This window comes from Gossypium hirsutum, chromosome A07, assembly GCF_007990345.1.
Source record: "Gossypium hirsutum isolate 1008001.06 chromosome A07, Gossypium_hirsutum_v2.1, whole genome shotgun sequence".
Lineage (NCBI taxonomy): Eukaryota > Viridiplantae > Streptophyta > Magnoliopsida > Malvales > Malvaceae > Gossypium > Gossypium hirsutum.
The window spans coordinates 81296580-81308620 of record NC_053430.1 but is presented as its reverse complement, the minus strand read 5'-3'; the positions used below and the strand labels follow the sequence as shown (position 1 = coordinate 81308620).

Genomic DNA, 12041 nt, shown 5'->3' with positions numbered 1-12041 from the left:
CTACTCAATGCTCGTTCAATGACCTTGTGATTAGTGTGTTACCCTCATAATATATTCTTGATCTCTTAGGGATAATATTTGTTCTCCCAATATGTTCATATTTTATCTCATGGTAGTCATTACTTCTTTTTTCATGAAAAGTCAATCATTATCAAATAGTAATAAAGTCATCCATCACAAAGACAGACAACCCATGGTCACGTTTACCTTTTATCAACCACGTAATGCCAATGAAAGGATATCATTACCTATGTTTTGGGCTATGAATTCCACTGTTGTCAATGATTCTACATAATACAGAAGTCGTACACCCAATGCACCAACTTTCGATTCCTTATCTTTTTGAACTCAGGTTTTTACTTACATCAAAGTGTACAAGTCACACATATATAGTCTGCTATCCACTCAGGATTTAGGTATGCCACATTATGAATGTCACAAGTGAATAAAACCATAAGCATGTTAGAATCTATTCTGCTTGGGTCTTGTCTGATATCCAGTTAGTCATATCTATGTCTAAATTTTCTAGGAGTCATTCGCTCCGATGCCCAAGACAAGGCATCTCCCCAATTAGACTTAATAGACGGCATATTAGTCTTTAAATTGACTTGCTCATTTTCAATTAAACTAATGAAATATTTAAGTTCGTCTACTAATATAAGTTATCTTTTTGTATTACGATCCGACTATGTAATACCACTTAGTATTAGTTAAACATTAGACAATCAATGAGTAACATTTGTTTCCATTTTACTTTGCATGCAAAAACCATATAAGGATAATATACAAAATATTAATATAATTCATGAATAATTTTATTAATCAATCTGTTCGAAAAAAATTACAAATGTACTTAGATAAAAATACTACACTTAGGGCACCAAACCTAACATTAATATCATAAGGACATTGGCTACCATGACTAGAACAGTTTTAACACGGTATTCTGAGTTTAGCCGACTAGCTAATCTTCATCTTATTTTGTAAGGACCTTTTATATATCATACTAGCCAATGTTTTAATAATTGGATTGAAGGTCAAACTAGTAAGGCCATTGGCTCTTAGTTCAACAATAATTAAATAAATATTTAAAATATTTAAAAATAAAATATATTTAAAAAATTATAAAATCAATTCAATCATTAGTTTATTTTCAATTTTTTATCGGTTCCAAGTAATTTATTTAGAAATTGGTTCAACCCTATGTTCAGGTTAATATATCGATCGGTTTCTGGTCTAATCAACTAGGTTGACATGGTTTAAATAACATTAATACTAGCATGGATAACAAGATCGGTGATTTGTATTAAAATATTTGAGTACTTTTCATTGATAGCTAAATATATACAAAATGAAATATATATATTTAAGGTTTTAAGCATAGTAATAGGTATGGCTGATATTATAAACTCGTTAAGGTTGCAAATTTGAGTGCAGTTAAGCACATAATATTTTTCTTGTGTGAGTATAATTAGTTAGGGATTTAAGGAGAATAGTATATTAGAAAATGCATGTAGAAATCATTTAAATTTTTTGTATATTAAATTTAAGGACTGAAACTTGACATGCTTTGCTAATTGTTGAATAGAGATCGACTTTGTCAAGAGAAGTAAATGAAGCATCATCCATCGAAAGCCAATAATCTCCTCAAAAAGTTGATATTGTCCTTGGTGGTGTATGGTTTGCTTGATCAAGCACTTAATCAGACAATCTTACTCTATGAACCCGCCACTTCTTTAAGCACTCGTAGAGTTAGGAGACAAAACCCTTACTATGAAAACTATCAATCCATTGAGGAGTCCCCTCGCTCACTGTAGATGATACTTCGTAGTAGACTAAGTGGTGACATGTCAACCATAAGTGTCCTATATGCTATAGGGCATGAGTTCAAGTCCAACCATGTGCGTCGCACATGGCTTGCCTTCTTTGGCACTTTTGCTTTATGAATCACACTTGAGCTTTCGATAGGGTCAAGAGATAAAACTGTATTGAGGATAATATTGACTTATTAAAGGGTCCATCGACACCTGAAAAATGACACTAACAAACTTCTCTTGACGAAATTAACCTCCCCTCAACAGCCATGCACGTTCACCTTCTTAGCCACCCAAAAAGGTGTTTCGACTTTGTAAACATGTTACCTTTCTAAGTACTCAGGCTCTTGGAAGAGTTGAAAGACAAAACCCTCCACTAGGGACAATAATGACTTGTTGAGGAGTCCATTGACTCCTAAGGAACCACACTTTGTAGACTTATGCTAATGAAGTCAACCTCCCCTCAACAACCTTATGCAACATGCTAGATTTGCCTTCTCAGGAAGCTCTCACTTTGTGAACTCACCCACCGCCTCTTTAGACCACCTATTTAAGCACTTGAGCACTAAATAAAATTGGGAGACAAAATCTCCCACTAAAGACAATACCTACCAGTTGAGATGTTTGTTGGAACCACACTAATTCTCAACAAACGATACTTCACAAACTTCTGAACCTATACGCAACACTAATCACATTGCTCAACTCATAGTTGCATAATTGTATTATTTAATTTCATTAACTCAAAAAAAAATTGACATAACCCACCAAAATTACAATATCCAATCAAAGGTTAAAATGTGAAATGAAGAGTAAATTCAACCTCCAAGACACACAAAACCAACAAGCAGAATACAAGAAGGAAGTCTGTTTGAAAACACTTAAGACCAAACACTAAATTATTTAATTGGTAAAGCAAAAAAGGGAAAAGTGTTTGCAAGGGCAGTTAATCATGATCGAAGCAGCTTGATTCCGAATGAAATGGTGCAAATCATCAGCCCAAACAATGCCAAAAACCCATATTTCCTGCACATCATAATATTATCATTTTTATTTTTCTATCGAATGACAATAATAACTAATAAAATTAGTTCACATTACTCAAATTGATTAATGCAGATTCCATTGATATCAACTAAAGAATTCTAACATAAATATGTTACTTCAGTTGATGTAATTGATAGCTCGACCGACATAATTTAAATATAAAATAAAATTATATAATTAATTAATTTTTTAGTACAATATATGAATTAGAAAAAGAAATACTTCATATTACTTTAAGAGATTCAATCTACCAACTTAAGTCGATTTGATTAAATTATATTAAACTTTGTTACTTTAGTTAAACTAACTTTTAATTTCATATATAATTTTATGAATCTAATATTTGATTTAATTGTATTTCTAATTATAACCATTAACATAAAATAATATTTCTTATTTGAATTATATAATATAATTAAAATATATCAATTTATTAATTTAAATATTACAATAGAAAATTTTCAAATAATAATTAAAACATTTTTTAACACATTCATCATTTAATATAATTTTATTCTATATAACTAGTGCAACATAACATTATTCAAAATAATAATTAATTAACATAATTAACTCTAATATTAATTAAAAATTTTAAAATTTTATTCAAATCTATTATATTATATATATACATATTCTATAGCCAGGTTTTGAATAAAACTGGAAACTTTCAATTTGGGGTAAGTTATGAACATGACATATGTCACCAATGAAATTAAAATATTAATTTTTTATGACAAGAAATCAATTAAATCAATATATTAATTTATTACCTAATATATATTTTCGGAAACTTCAATGTAATTTTGTATTTTTCACAAAAATTATTGGTGTAATTAATGTGGCATGGTGAATTAAAAAATATCAGTTGTTCACAAGTAAAAACTTTACCATAAAATTTGTGAGAATTAACCAATAAATGCAGTCAACAGGAAAATTAATGAAACAAATTTTAGGGTTTGTATTAATTCTATATTTAGCACTCAAATGGCTAGAATTTTATTCAAATAATAATTTTATTTTAATATTAATTATATAATTATAACAATTTTTATTTTATTTTAAAATTTTAATTAATAATTTTAAATTAAATATTATAATTACTTTTAAATGTAAAGTAATATAATAAAAATAAAATGTATTCTTTAATTTTTATAAACTCATGTCTTATACTTCTATTACATCCAAATAAACCCTTACAACGTTAATTGGTATCTAAGTTAACTCTAAATTAGGAGTGAAGTGAAAAAGATTTTTAAAAATTCTGGATTGAATTATAAAATTTTGAAAAAATAAAATAATAATATCATTATTATATTCACTTCTAAATTTATGGCAAAAAAAAAAAAAAGAAAATCTAATTATTGGAAAAAGTAATTAAGTGCTTAGTTGGATATGGGTCAAAGATGGGTTCTAATTAAAATGTAAGCACTTATATGAAATATAAGAAATTATATAAATAAAATATAAAGTTGAACAACATCATCTCAGTTTTCACAAGGGTCTAATTAGTTCAGTTAAGTCGGTTTTCTGGGTTTTTTCTTTTTTCTTTTAATGAATCAATTACAAACAAATACCAAGAAAAGAGAGAGAAAATGAAATACCCGATAGTGAGACGGTTCTGAGGATCGCCGGTGGAATAGCCGGTGAAGTAAAAATAACGGGTGACGGTGTAGAAAAGACCCAGTGCAGCGGAGACGCAAGGATGCCCCATCCCTCCCAACACTATCAAAATGAAGAACACGGGCATCATCTCCAGCGAGTTCTGGTGACCTCTCTGCATTTACATTTTATTCGCATTCAATTCAACATATTGACAAACAAATCAAGATCAATGGCGAAGGCGAAGGCGAAATAAGCAAACCTGAACACAGTTGAAGATTTTGGCATTTTTGTTTTCGGATTCGAGAGCGTAGAGGTTAGGAAAATTGACCTTATACTTCTTGCGAGCTTTCACAACTTGGTACCCCATCCACATGTTGAGGCAGCAGTAAACAACCACCACTATCACTACATAACCGTATTCCTTTCCCATTATCATCTCCATCTTTTCTCTGTTTTTTTCTTTTCTTCTCTTTTTTGAGTTCTTATAACGTTTTTTCACTCCAGTTGCCCACTGGGTTTGAATTTAATTTCCACCTTCTTTTCTCTTCTATGGGACTCTTGACTTGCACGCCAAGTTTATCCGTATACAAAACTACAAAAATGTCAAAACCGGCCACTTGAATTTTTTTTATTCTTTGTTTCACTGTGATATAAATAAATAATTCAAAACCAACTATCGAGAAGTGGGAAAATTGAGAGGAAATGAAAACCACGGACTTTGTCAATTGATTCCTTGCTTAACTGGATCCTCCCACCCCAATTTCACATTTTTATTTCGTTACATCTATAATATAAGAAGGGAAAAGTTAATATTAAAATTATTTTGCATAAAAAATTATTTAATAGCATGAAGTCTTAGTTAAAATTTTTAAATATGAGGTCAAACTGTATTACCTCATCTCCCCAAAAGCGATATACACTTTGAATATGAGTTTAATCCTCAAAATCATTTATTTTTAATTGTTTAATTTAAATATTTCATATAAAAATTATAAAATGCAAAAACATTATTATATTAACATTTATTGTTTTATAAAAATTGATTTAATGTAATTTTTTAAATCAAGTTGATGTTAAATTAATTTGTAGCACACATTATATAAGTATAGCTTAAAGTATTAGTGAAGCTTAATCATCATAATTCATAAAATATTAAAAAATCAGCTGAATGTAATTCATAAAATAAAAAATATATATATATACAGTAGTTCTTTCTTTCTTTCTTTTAAATTAAAAATAAAAAACTCGATTTCGACCATCTTAATCATCATCATTACTATCAAGGTTGATGCATAAATAAATCAACTTGGATAAGAATGAAAAAAATATATATAAAATGACCATAATTTTTTTTTTGTGGGGGCGGTTAAAAACACTCCATTTTTATCGAATTTTCTGGTTCCAGGCTTCCCGTCAAAAGAACCAAGCTGTCCGTTTTGAGTTTTCAATACACTGATATGACAGAAACAAAAGGGAGTAAGACTTAGGAAACAACGAGTCTTACACAACACAAGCAAATGCTTTTACATACTACATTTAAAGCAAAACGCCAAGGACCTTAGTTTCCTTTATTCACATACTGTCACTGTTCAAGAAGTTAAGCCAGTACACTGCTTAAGGTATGAAAGAAATGAACCAAAAAAACAAGTGAATCTCAAATGTTTATTAATACTGAATCCTATCACTCACTTCTTTAGTAGCATAGCGCTGCATTGTGCCATTATCTTTGATGCCCTGGTAATAGAATCAGTCATGTAGAAATTCTCAACAGCAGCCTTGAACGGTGTCAAGCTTATCTTCTGACTACAGTCTGGACTCAATGAAGGTCCAAAAGCAGCTGGCTCTATCTCATCTGTGTTGAGTAGGTTTGGTGCAACAGTCCTCATCCTGGATCGTATGGCTCCTAATGTATCATAAGGTAAACGAATTCCTGCAACCTCAGAGAGTGCTCGAATAATCTTCCAATCATCCCTAGCATCACCCACTGTAGGGACTGCAGGTAATGTTTGCTGAGAGCAACCTTCAGTATTTTCATATGTACCCTCCTTCTCACTGAATGCTGCTGAAGGAAGAATTACATTGGCACGATAGACACTTTGGTCCCCATGGTGCCCCTGATACACCACAAAAGCATCCGATGGAACTTTGTTCAAGTTCACATCATCAGCACCCATTAGATACAAGAATTTCGCGGACTCGATGCTATTGCTGGATTCTGGTACAAGTCCAAGGTCGAGGGCTGCAGCCTGGGCTGCATTGAGAAGTAAAACATTGAATCCATTCCAGTCGGGTCTGATAACATTTCCATTCTTCGCAATGGCTTCAACAGCAGCAAAAATTGCATCTTTGTCGTCCCTCTCAAACAGGCCAGCACCAACAATGATGGCTGGGTTTTTGGCATTTGAGATGGCAGAGCAAAAAGAATGATGCCCCTCAGCAATTTCTATAAGTGTTTGTGGGCCAGTACCAAGATGCTGGCAATCATAGTTGAATTCGGTTGGCGGACCAATATAGGCAACTTTAGCATTTGATGCTCGAACTGTTTTACGAATTCTGGCATTTACCATAGCAGCTTCAACCCTTGGCTGAAATTTAACATGAAATTATAAGATTATTAAGCTGAAAATTAAAAAGAAATTATATGATCAGCATACCTTATACTTACTATATTCTAAAATCCAATCTATCCGCACTATTCACACACATCTTATTGTTCGGGCAACAGTATCCTTTTTTCTTTACTTGATTAGTCATCTAGGACTCCGTTTATGGCTTAGAATGTCGGGCTATATTGGTATCAAATTTTCCATTCTCTTACACCTTTGGAGCTACTCAGATTTCTCTCAACATTCCTTTTGGCTTCTATTTGGTAAACGATTCGTGTCATTCATTGTGTTTTCTTTTTCCCCAGAATCACTATAAGTTTGATTTTAATCATTTTAGTTTATGCCAATAAAGAACTTACTGGACCTTTTACTATTTTAGCATTTTATTGATTTAACAATACTTTATGAGGCTTTAATAAAATTTAAGAGACATCCAAAGAATTTGAACTGTAGGACTAGGATGGCAAATATAGCATTAATATAGCATAGACGACTAAAGACACCATATACTTAAAAACATATAAATCTAACACCCTTTTACTTTCATAGCAGAAAGAAATACTATTTAGAACTCAATATTATATAAATAGAAGTATAGAACTAAATTTTTCTATAAACCTACACAAGCCACACAGAAGACATGATTCAAACCTACAGAAATAATTCAGAGAATGAACTGACAGCATGCATCCAAAAATATTAATTTAATTTAGAAGGAAAATGTAACCCATACAGATAAATAATTGCTAACCATGCGCAGTGAAATTGGATAAAAGACATTGTGAGTGACATTCAGAATGAGCACAGGCAAGAAGCATGCAATATAAGAATTGGGGTTGCTAGAGCATTACCTGGGTACCAACCAAAAGGAATACGTCAGCCTTCTCAAGCCCAGCAATACTGCTGTTCATGAGATATCTATATCTTAGATCAGCATTAGGGCTTGTGCCAGTTCCTTCGCACCACACATTGTTTGATCCCATGTTGTTTAACAAATCTTTCAGTGCCATCATGGATTCAGCATCGGAAAGCTTACCGGCAATCCCAACAATTTCCTCTGCTTTAACCTGAAGGGCAACCTCAGCAACAACAGCCAATGCATCACGCCAGCTCACAGCCTTAAAGCGTCCATTAGCATCACGAATCATGGGGTCATTTAGCCTCTGTCTCTTCAACCCATCATAACAGAAACGAGTCTTATCCGATATCCATTCTTCATTTATATCCTACAAAGGTCAATGAAACAGGCAAAAGTTACTTATCTTGTCAAACAGATCAACGCTCTGGCTATTAGCAGAACAATTAAGTTTACTGTTTCTCTAATGGACAAAAATCTGATTTAGGCAGACAAACAGAACATTGAGAAACCTTTTTCTTCATAAAAAAAAAGAACACTTTTTTTTTTTCTTTTTATTGATAATTATAAACATTTCAATGATTAATGCATGTTACTCAGATAAAAAGGACTGCACCAGTTGGAAAAATAATCAGCTTTGAAAGTGCAAATTCCCTTCTTAAAATTTTAATCATTGAAACTTCAGAAGTTCATGACAAGAAACCTTAGTTACTTCGAACCTTGCACAAACTGGAAGAGAACATTTGACCATATTATCTAAATGAAACAAACCCTACTAGAAAAGTCCACAATTCACAATTTCCACATTCTTTAGGGGTAGTGGTAAATTGTGAGATAAATTTGCAACAAGTGCAAGAACATAACCAAGCCCTTCTCAGATATTAACAAGACCATAATAACTCTATCCCATGCAGCCCATGCCACACATTTACTGTCACAACTGGAAAATAAGATGTGTCTAGCTAAAACTACAGTGGAAAATGTACAAAACAATATCATTAATGTGTTGTTACATATGCCACAGTAATCACAATGAAAATTTAAAGCTGGTATAAGTCAATCTTAAATTATCACATCTCCTCAAGAACTAAATATAAAGGCTGCTTTTCTCATAAACAGAAATAATACAGGTCGTAGAGTTAATGAAGTGATAAGACCAGAACACTTAAAAGTACTAGCACAAAAGCAGTCGACACTCAACAGATAGTTCAGTGCTTCATGGGCATCAGACAAAAGATTCCTAGAAATGAGTGTACCATAAGCATCGTATGACAATTTACACTTACCTCATTTAAACGTGGAAGGATACGCATAACCTCTGGACCTCTGCTATCAATTCGAATGTTGGATCCAACTGCATCAGTCACATCAATGGTCTCTGTTCCTTTCAACTCCCAGTTTCGGGCCTTAAATGCAAAGGGTTTAGAGGTAAGAGCTCCAACAGGGCAGATATCAATTATATTTCCAGAAAGCTCACTTGTCATAAGCTTTTCAACGTAAGTCCCAATTTCTTCTCCACTACCACGACCTAACATGCCAAGATCCTGAACTCCAGCAACTTCTGTTGCAAACCTGACACACCTGATGAGACCACAAAAAGTTAGTTGCCTCAAGCTCTGACCTATGGAACATAGAACAGAAAGAAAATTGCTTATAGATATTTCTCAAACAAACAAATCCTCAAAAGATCACAACGATTTGGCCCAAAAATGGCTTAAAGAAGAAGATGCAACTTTTAGCTTATCACTCAAAAAGGAAAATACACTAGAGAGGCTTTGAAAGACCTATTTATGAATCACAAAGCTTTAGAACTCGGACTGATTTGTGTAATAGAAGAAGTGCATCAGTCTAACATAATGAAGTAAAGCAAAATTCACAAAGCAAATTGTATAGGCTAACTTAATCACAATCTGATATAAACAATTCTAAGTGTAGGGCAACACATGATTAAAAAGGTAGTGAACACATAAACAAGCAATACCAGTCATTCTTAATTGGGATTTATTGGAATATAAATTCTCGGTACCTATATGTAGCCATAAATATCTAAAGCTAAAAATTCTCCAATGCATTTGTTTATTTAAAAGAAACTCATTAGTGGAAGCAGTTATCCTTGGGATTCAAATCTTAAAATCTTTGAAAATATAAATAAATAAAGAACTTAGGAATATTGTTAGGTTAATTTCGGACCTAGTACACTGAATGCACCGAGTCATGACAGTCTTCACCAAAGGACCAAGATTCTTGTCAACAACAGATCTCTTCATTTCAGTAAAACGGCCACGATCAGATCCAAATGCCATAGACTGATCCTGGAGATCACATTCTCCACCCTGATCACAAATTGGACAATCCAGTGGATGGTTCATCAGCAAAAACTCCATCACTCCTTCTCGTGCCTTCTTTGCCAACGGCGTATCTGTCTTAATCTTCATTCCTATATTAGAGTCCCAGGAGAATTAGAGAACATAATAATAATAATAAGAAGAAGAAGAAGATAAATAAAGAATGTACTGGGAAATACCAGAACCAAACCAAAATATAAAACAAACGGACAGATTTAGATAAAGAGCAGCCTAATTCCGTAAAGGTTAAATTGTTTAAATGAAAAGCACTTTCGACTTGTAAGAGCAGTTTCACACAAGAGCTTAGCATTTCCAAAGCCATATTGCTAAAAAAGTAAAATAAAAAAGAAATTTATGCGAATATAAATACTATAAAAGAGAGAAAGAATTGGATCATAGTGTAATGAATCATAGCGTTGTATATTTCTTAACATTAAACAGAACAAATAGCAGCATAAAAATAGCAAGGGAAAGTTGAAGCAAACTAAACAGTATTCAATTAATTTGATACCCAAATCAAAATCACTAAATCCACCTAATTAAGTCACGAATCTGTATATAGGAAATCAAAATCGCTCCTCCCTGAAGGTTAATCCAAACAAATGAATAAATTTATCTATCCAAAATAAAAGAAAAAAGAAAGGGCAATGAAACGGAAAGGCTCACCAGGAAGGGCAGGCATGGCGCAAGAGGCGACGGGCTTGGGGGATTTTTCAACCTCGACAAGGCACATACGGCAGTTCCCCGCGATCGAAAGTCGGCTATGATAACAAAACCTAGGAATGTCAACTCCAGCGATCTCGCAGGCCTGAAGAACAGTCATGCCCTTAGGGATTTTCACCGGGAACCCATCAACGAACACCTCGAGAGCATCATCTGGGTTGGTGAAGTGGACCCGGGCACCGCCCACAGGTTTCTTAGGCGGAGGCGGAGTGGGCTCCGGCTGCGTTGCTGGTGCGGCCGCTGATGCATCGGGGGATTGGAGGCTGGGTTTGGTGACGATGGGTCGGAAACGAGAGTACTGAGAAGAGAGAACCCTGGAGGTCTTAAGGGTACTTGAAGCTAACAACCCTAATCCCATTTTTCCAGTACGGTGAGATCTCTTAGCTTCCTTTGTTGGAGCTCAGAAAGAGTGGCGACAGATTTCGAGTTTGCACTGAAATGAAATGAAAGGCGTGTGATTCCCACAATTCGGGTTTCAGGTTGACCCGTTTTTCTCCACATGGTCTGCCTCTGAGTTTCCATACGCCATCGTTTTAAATTAAGGTTGTAAAGTAATGCTTTTCTTTCCGAAAATTAGGTTATACTATAAAAATAGTCACTTTTGTTTGCCTTAGATTACATTTTAGTTACTTATGTTTGAAATATTACATTTTGGTTATTTATGTTATTGTTTTGTTATGAAGTGGTCACTCTACCGTTAAGTCCCATTACCTCCCTAATAGAGGTCTTACGTGGCAATCCAAATAGTTTTAAATGCCAACTTGGATGTCTTACGTGACAGTCCAAATAAAATTTGTTTAATTAAAAACCTATTTTCATTCTAGCAATTGGACATCCAAGTTGGCATTTAAAATCCATTTGGACTATCATGTAAGACTACCGTTAGGGAGGTAACGGAGTTTAACAGTAGAGTGACCACTTCGTAACAAAACAATAACGTAAGTGACTAAAACGTAATATTTCAAATATAAGCGAAGAAAATATAATCTGAGACAAACAAAAGTGACTATTTTTGCTGTTTACCTCGAAAATTATGTCTATTAAG

General features: G+C 33.4%; 2 protein-coding genes across 2 annotated transcripts; both read right to left on the bottom strand.

Annotated features, from left to right (window-relative positions):
- Positions 1-2526: 2526 nt before the first annotated feature.
- LOC107952791 (microsomal glutathione S-transferase 3) lies at positions 2527-5057 on the bottom strand. The gene is made up of 3 exons (XM_016887967.2): positions 4726-5057; positions 4466-4638; positions 2527-2840 (listed from the first exon to the last, which is right to left on the bottom strand). Exons 1-3 carry the CDS (start codon positions 4906-4908, stop codon positions 2765-2767), a joined length of 432 nt encoding a protein of 143 aa, XP_016743456.1. The 5' UTR covers positions 4909-5057; the 3' UTR covers positions 2527-2764.
- A 944-nt stretch (positions 5058-6001) lies between these two features.
- LOC107952792 (NADH dehydrogenase [ubiquinone] iron-sulfur protein 1, mitochondrial) lies at positions 6002-11500 on the bottom strand. Its single transcript, XM_016887968.2, has 5 exons — positions 10940-11500; positions 10119-10365; positions 9215-9509; positions 7924-8298; positions 6002-7051 (listed from the first exon to the last, which is right to left on the bottom strand). Exons 1-5 carry the CDS (start codon positions 11352-11354, stop codon positions 6152-6154), a joined length of 2232 nt encoding a protein of 743 aa, XP_016743457.1. The 5' UTR covers positions 11355-11500; the 3' UTR covers positions 6002-6151.
- Between the last annotated feature and the right edge of the window lie 541 nt (positions 11501-12041).

Bases quoted from the DNA above. Each gene is read 5' to 3' on its own strand.
- LOC107952791 (XM_016887967.2), bottom strand. From the start codon at position 4,908: ATGGAGATGATAATGGGAAAGGAATACGGTTATGTAGTGATAGTGGTG. The intron at 4,639-4,725 runs GTTTGCTTATTT...ATGTAAATGCAG, and splicing joins AAATCTTCAACTGTGTTCAG to AGAGGTCACCAGAACTCGCT. The intron at 2,841-4,465 runs GTATTTCATTTT...TATGATGTGCAG, and splicing joins CAGAACCGTCTCACTATCGG to GAAATATGGGTTTTTGGCAT.
- LOC107952792 (XM_016887968.2), bottom strand. From the start codon at position 11,354: ATGGGATTAGGGTTGTTAGCTTCAAGTACCCTTAAGACCTCCAGGGTT. The intron at 10,366-10,939 runs GTGAGCCTTTCC...ACTCTAATATAG, and splicing joins CGCCATGCCTGCCCTTCCTG to GAATGAAGATTAAGACAGAT. The intron at 7,052-7,923 runs GTAATGCTCTAG...GTTAAATTTCAG, and splicing joins TCCTTTTGGTTGGTACCCAG to CCAAGGGTTGAAGCTGCTAT.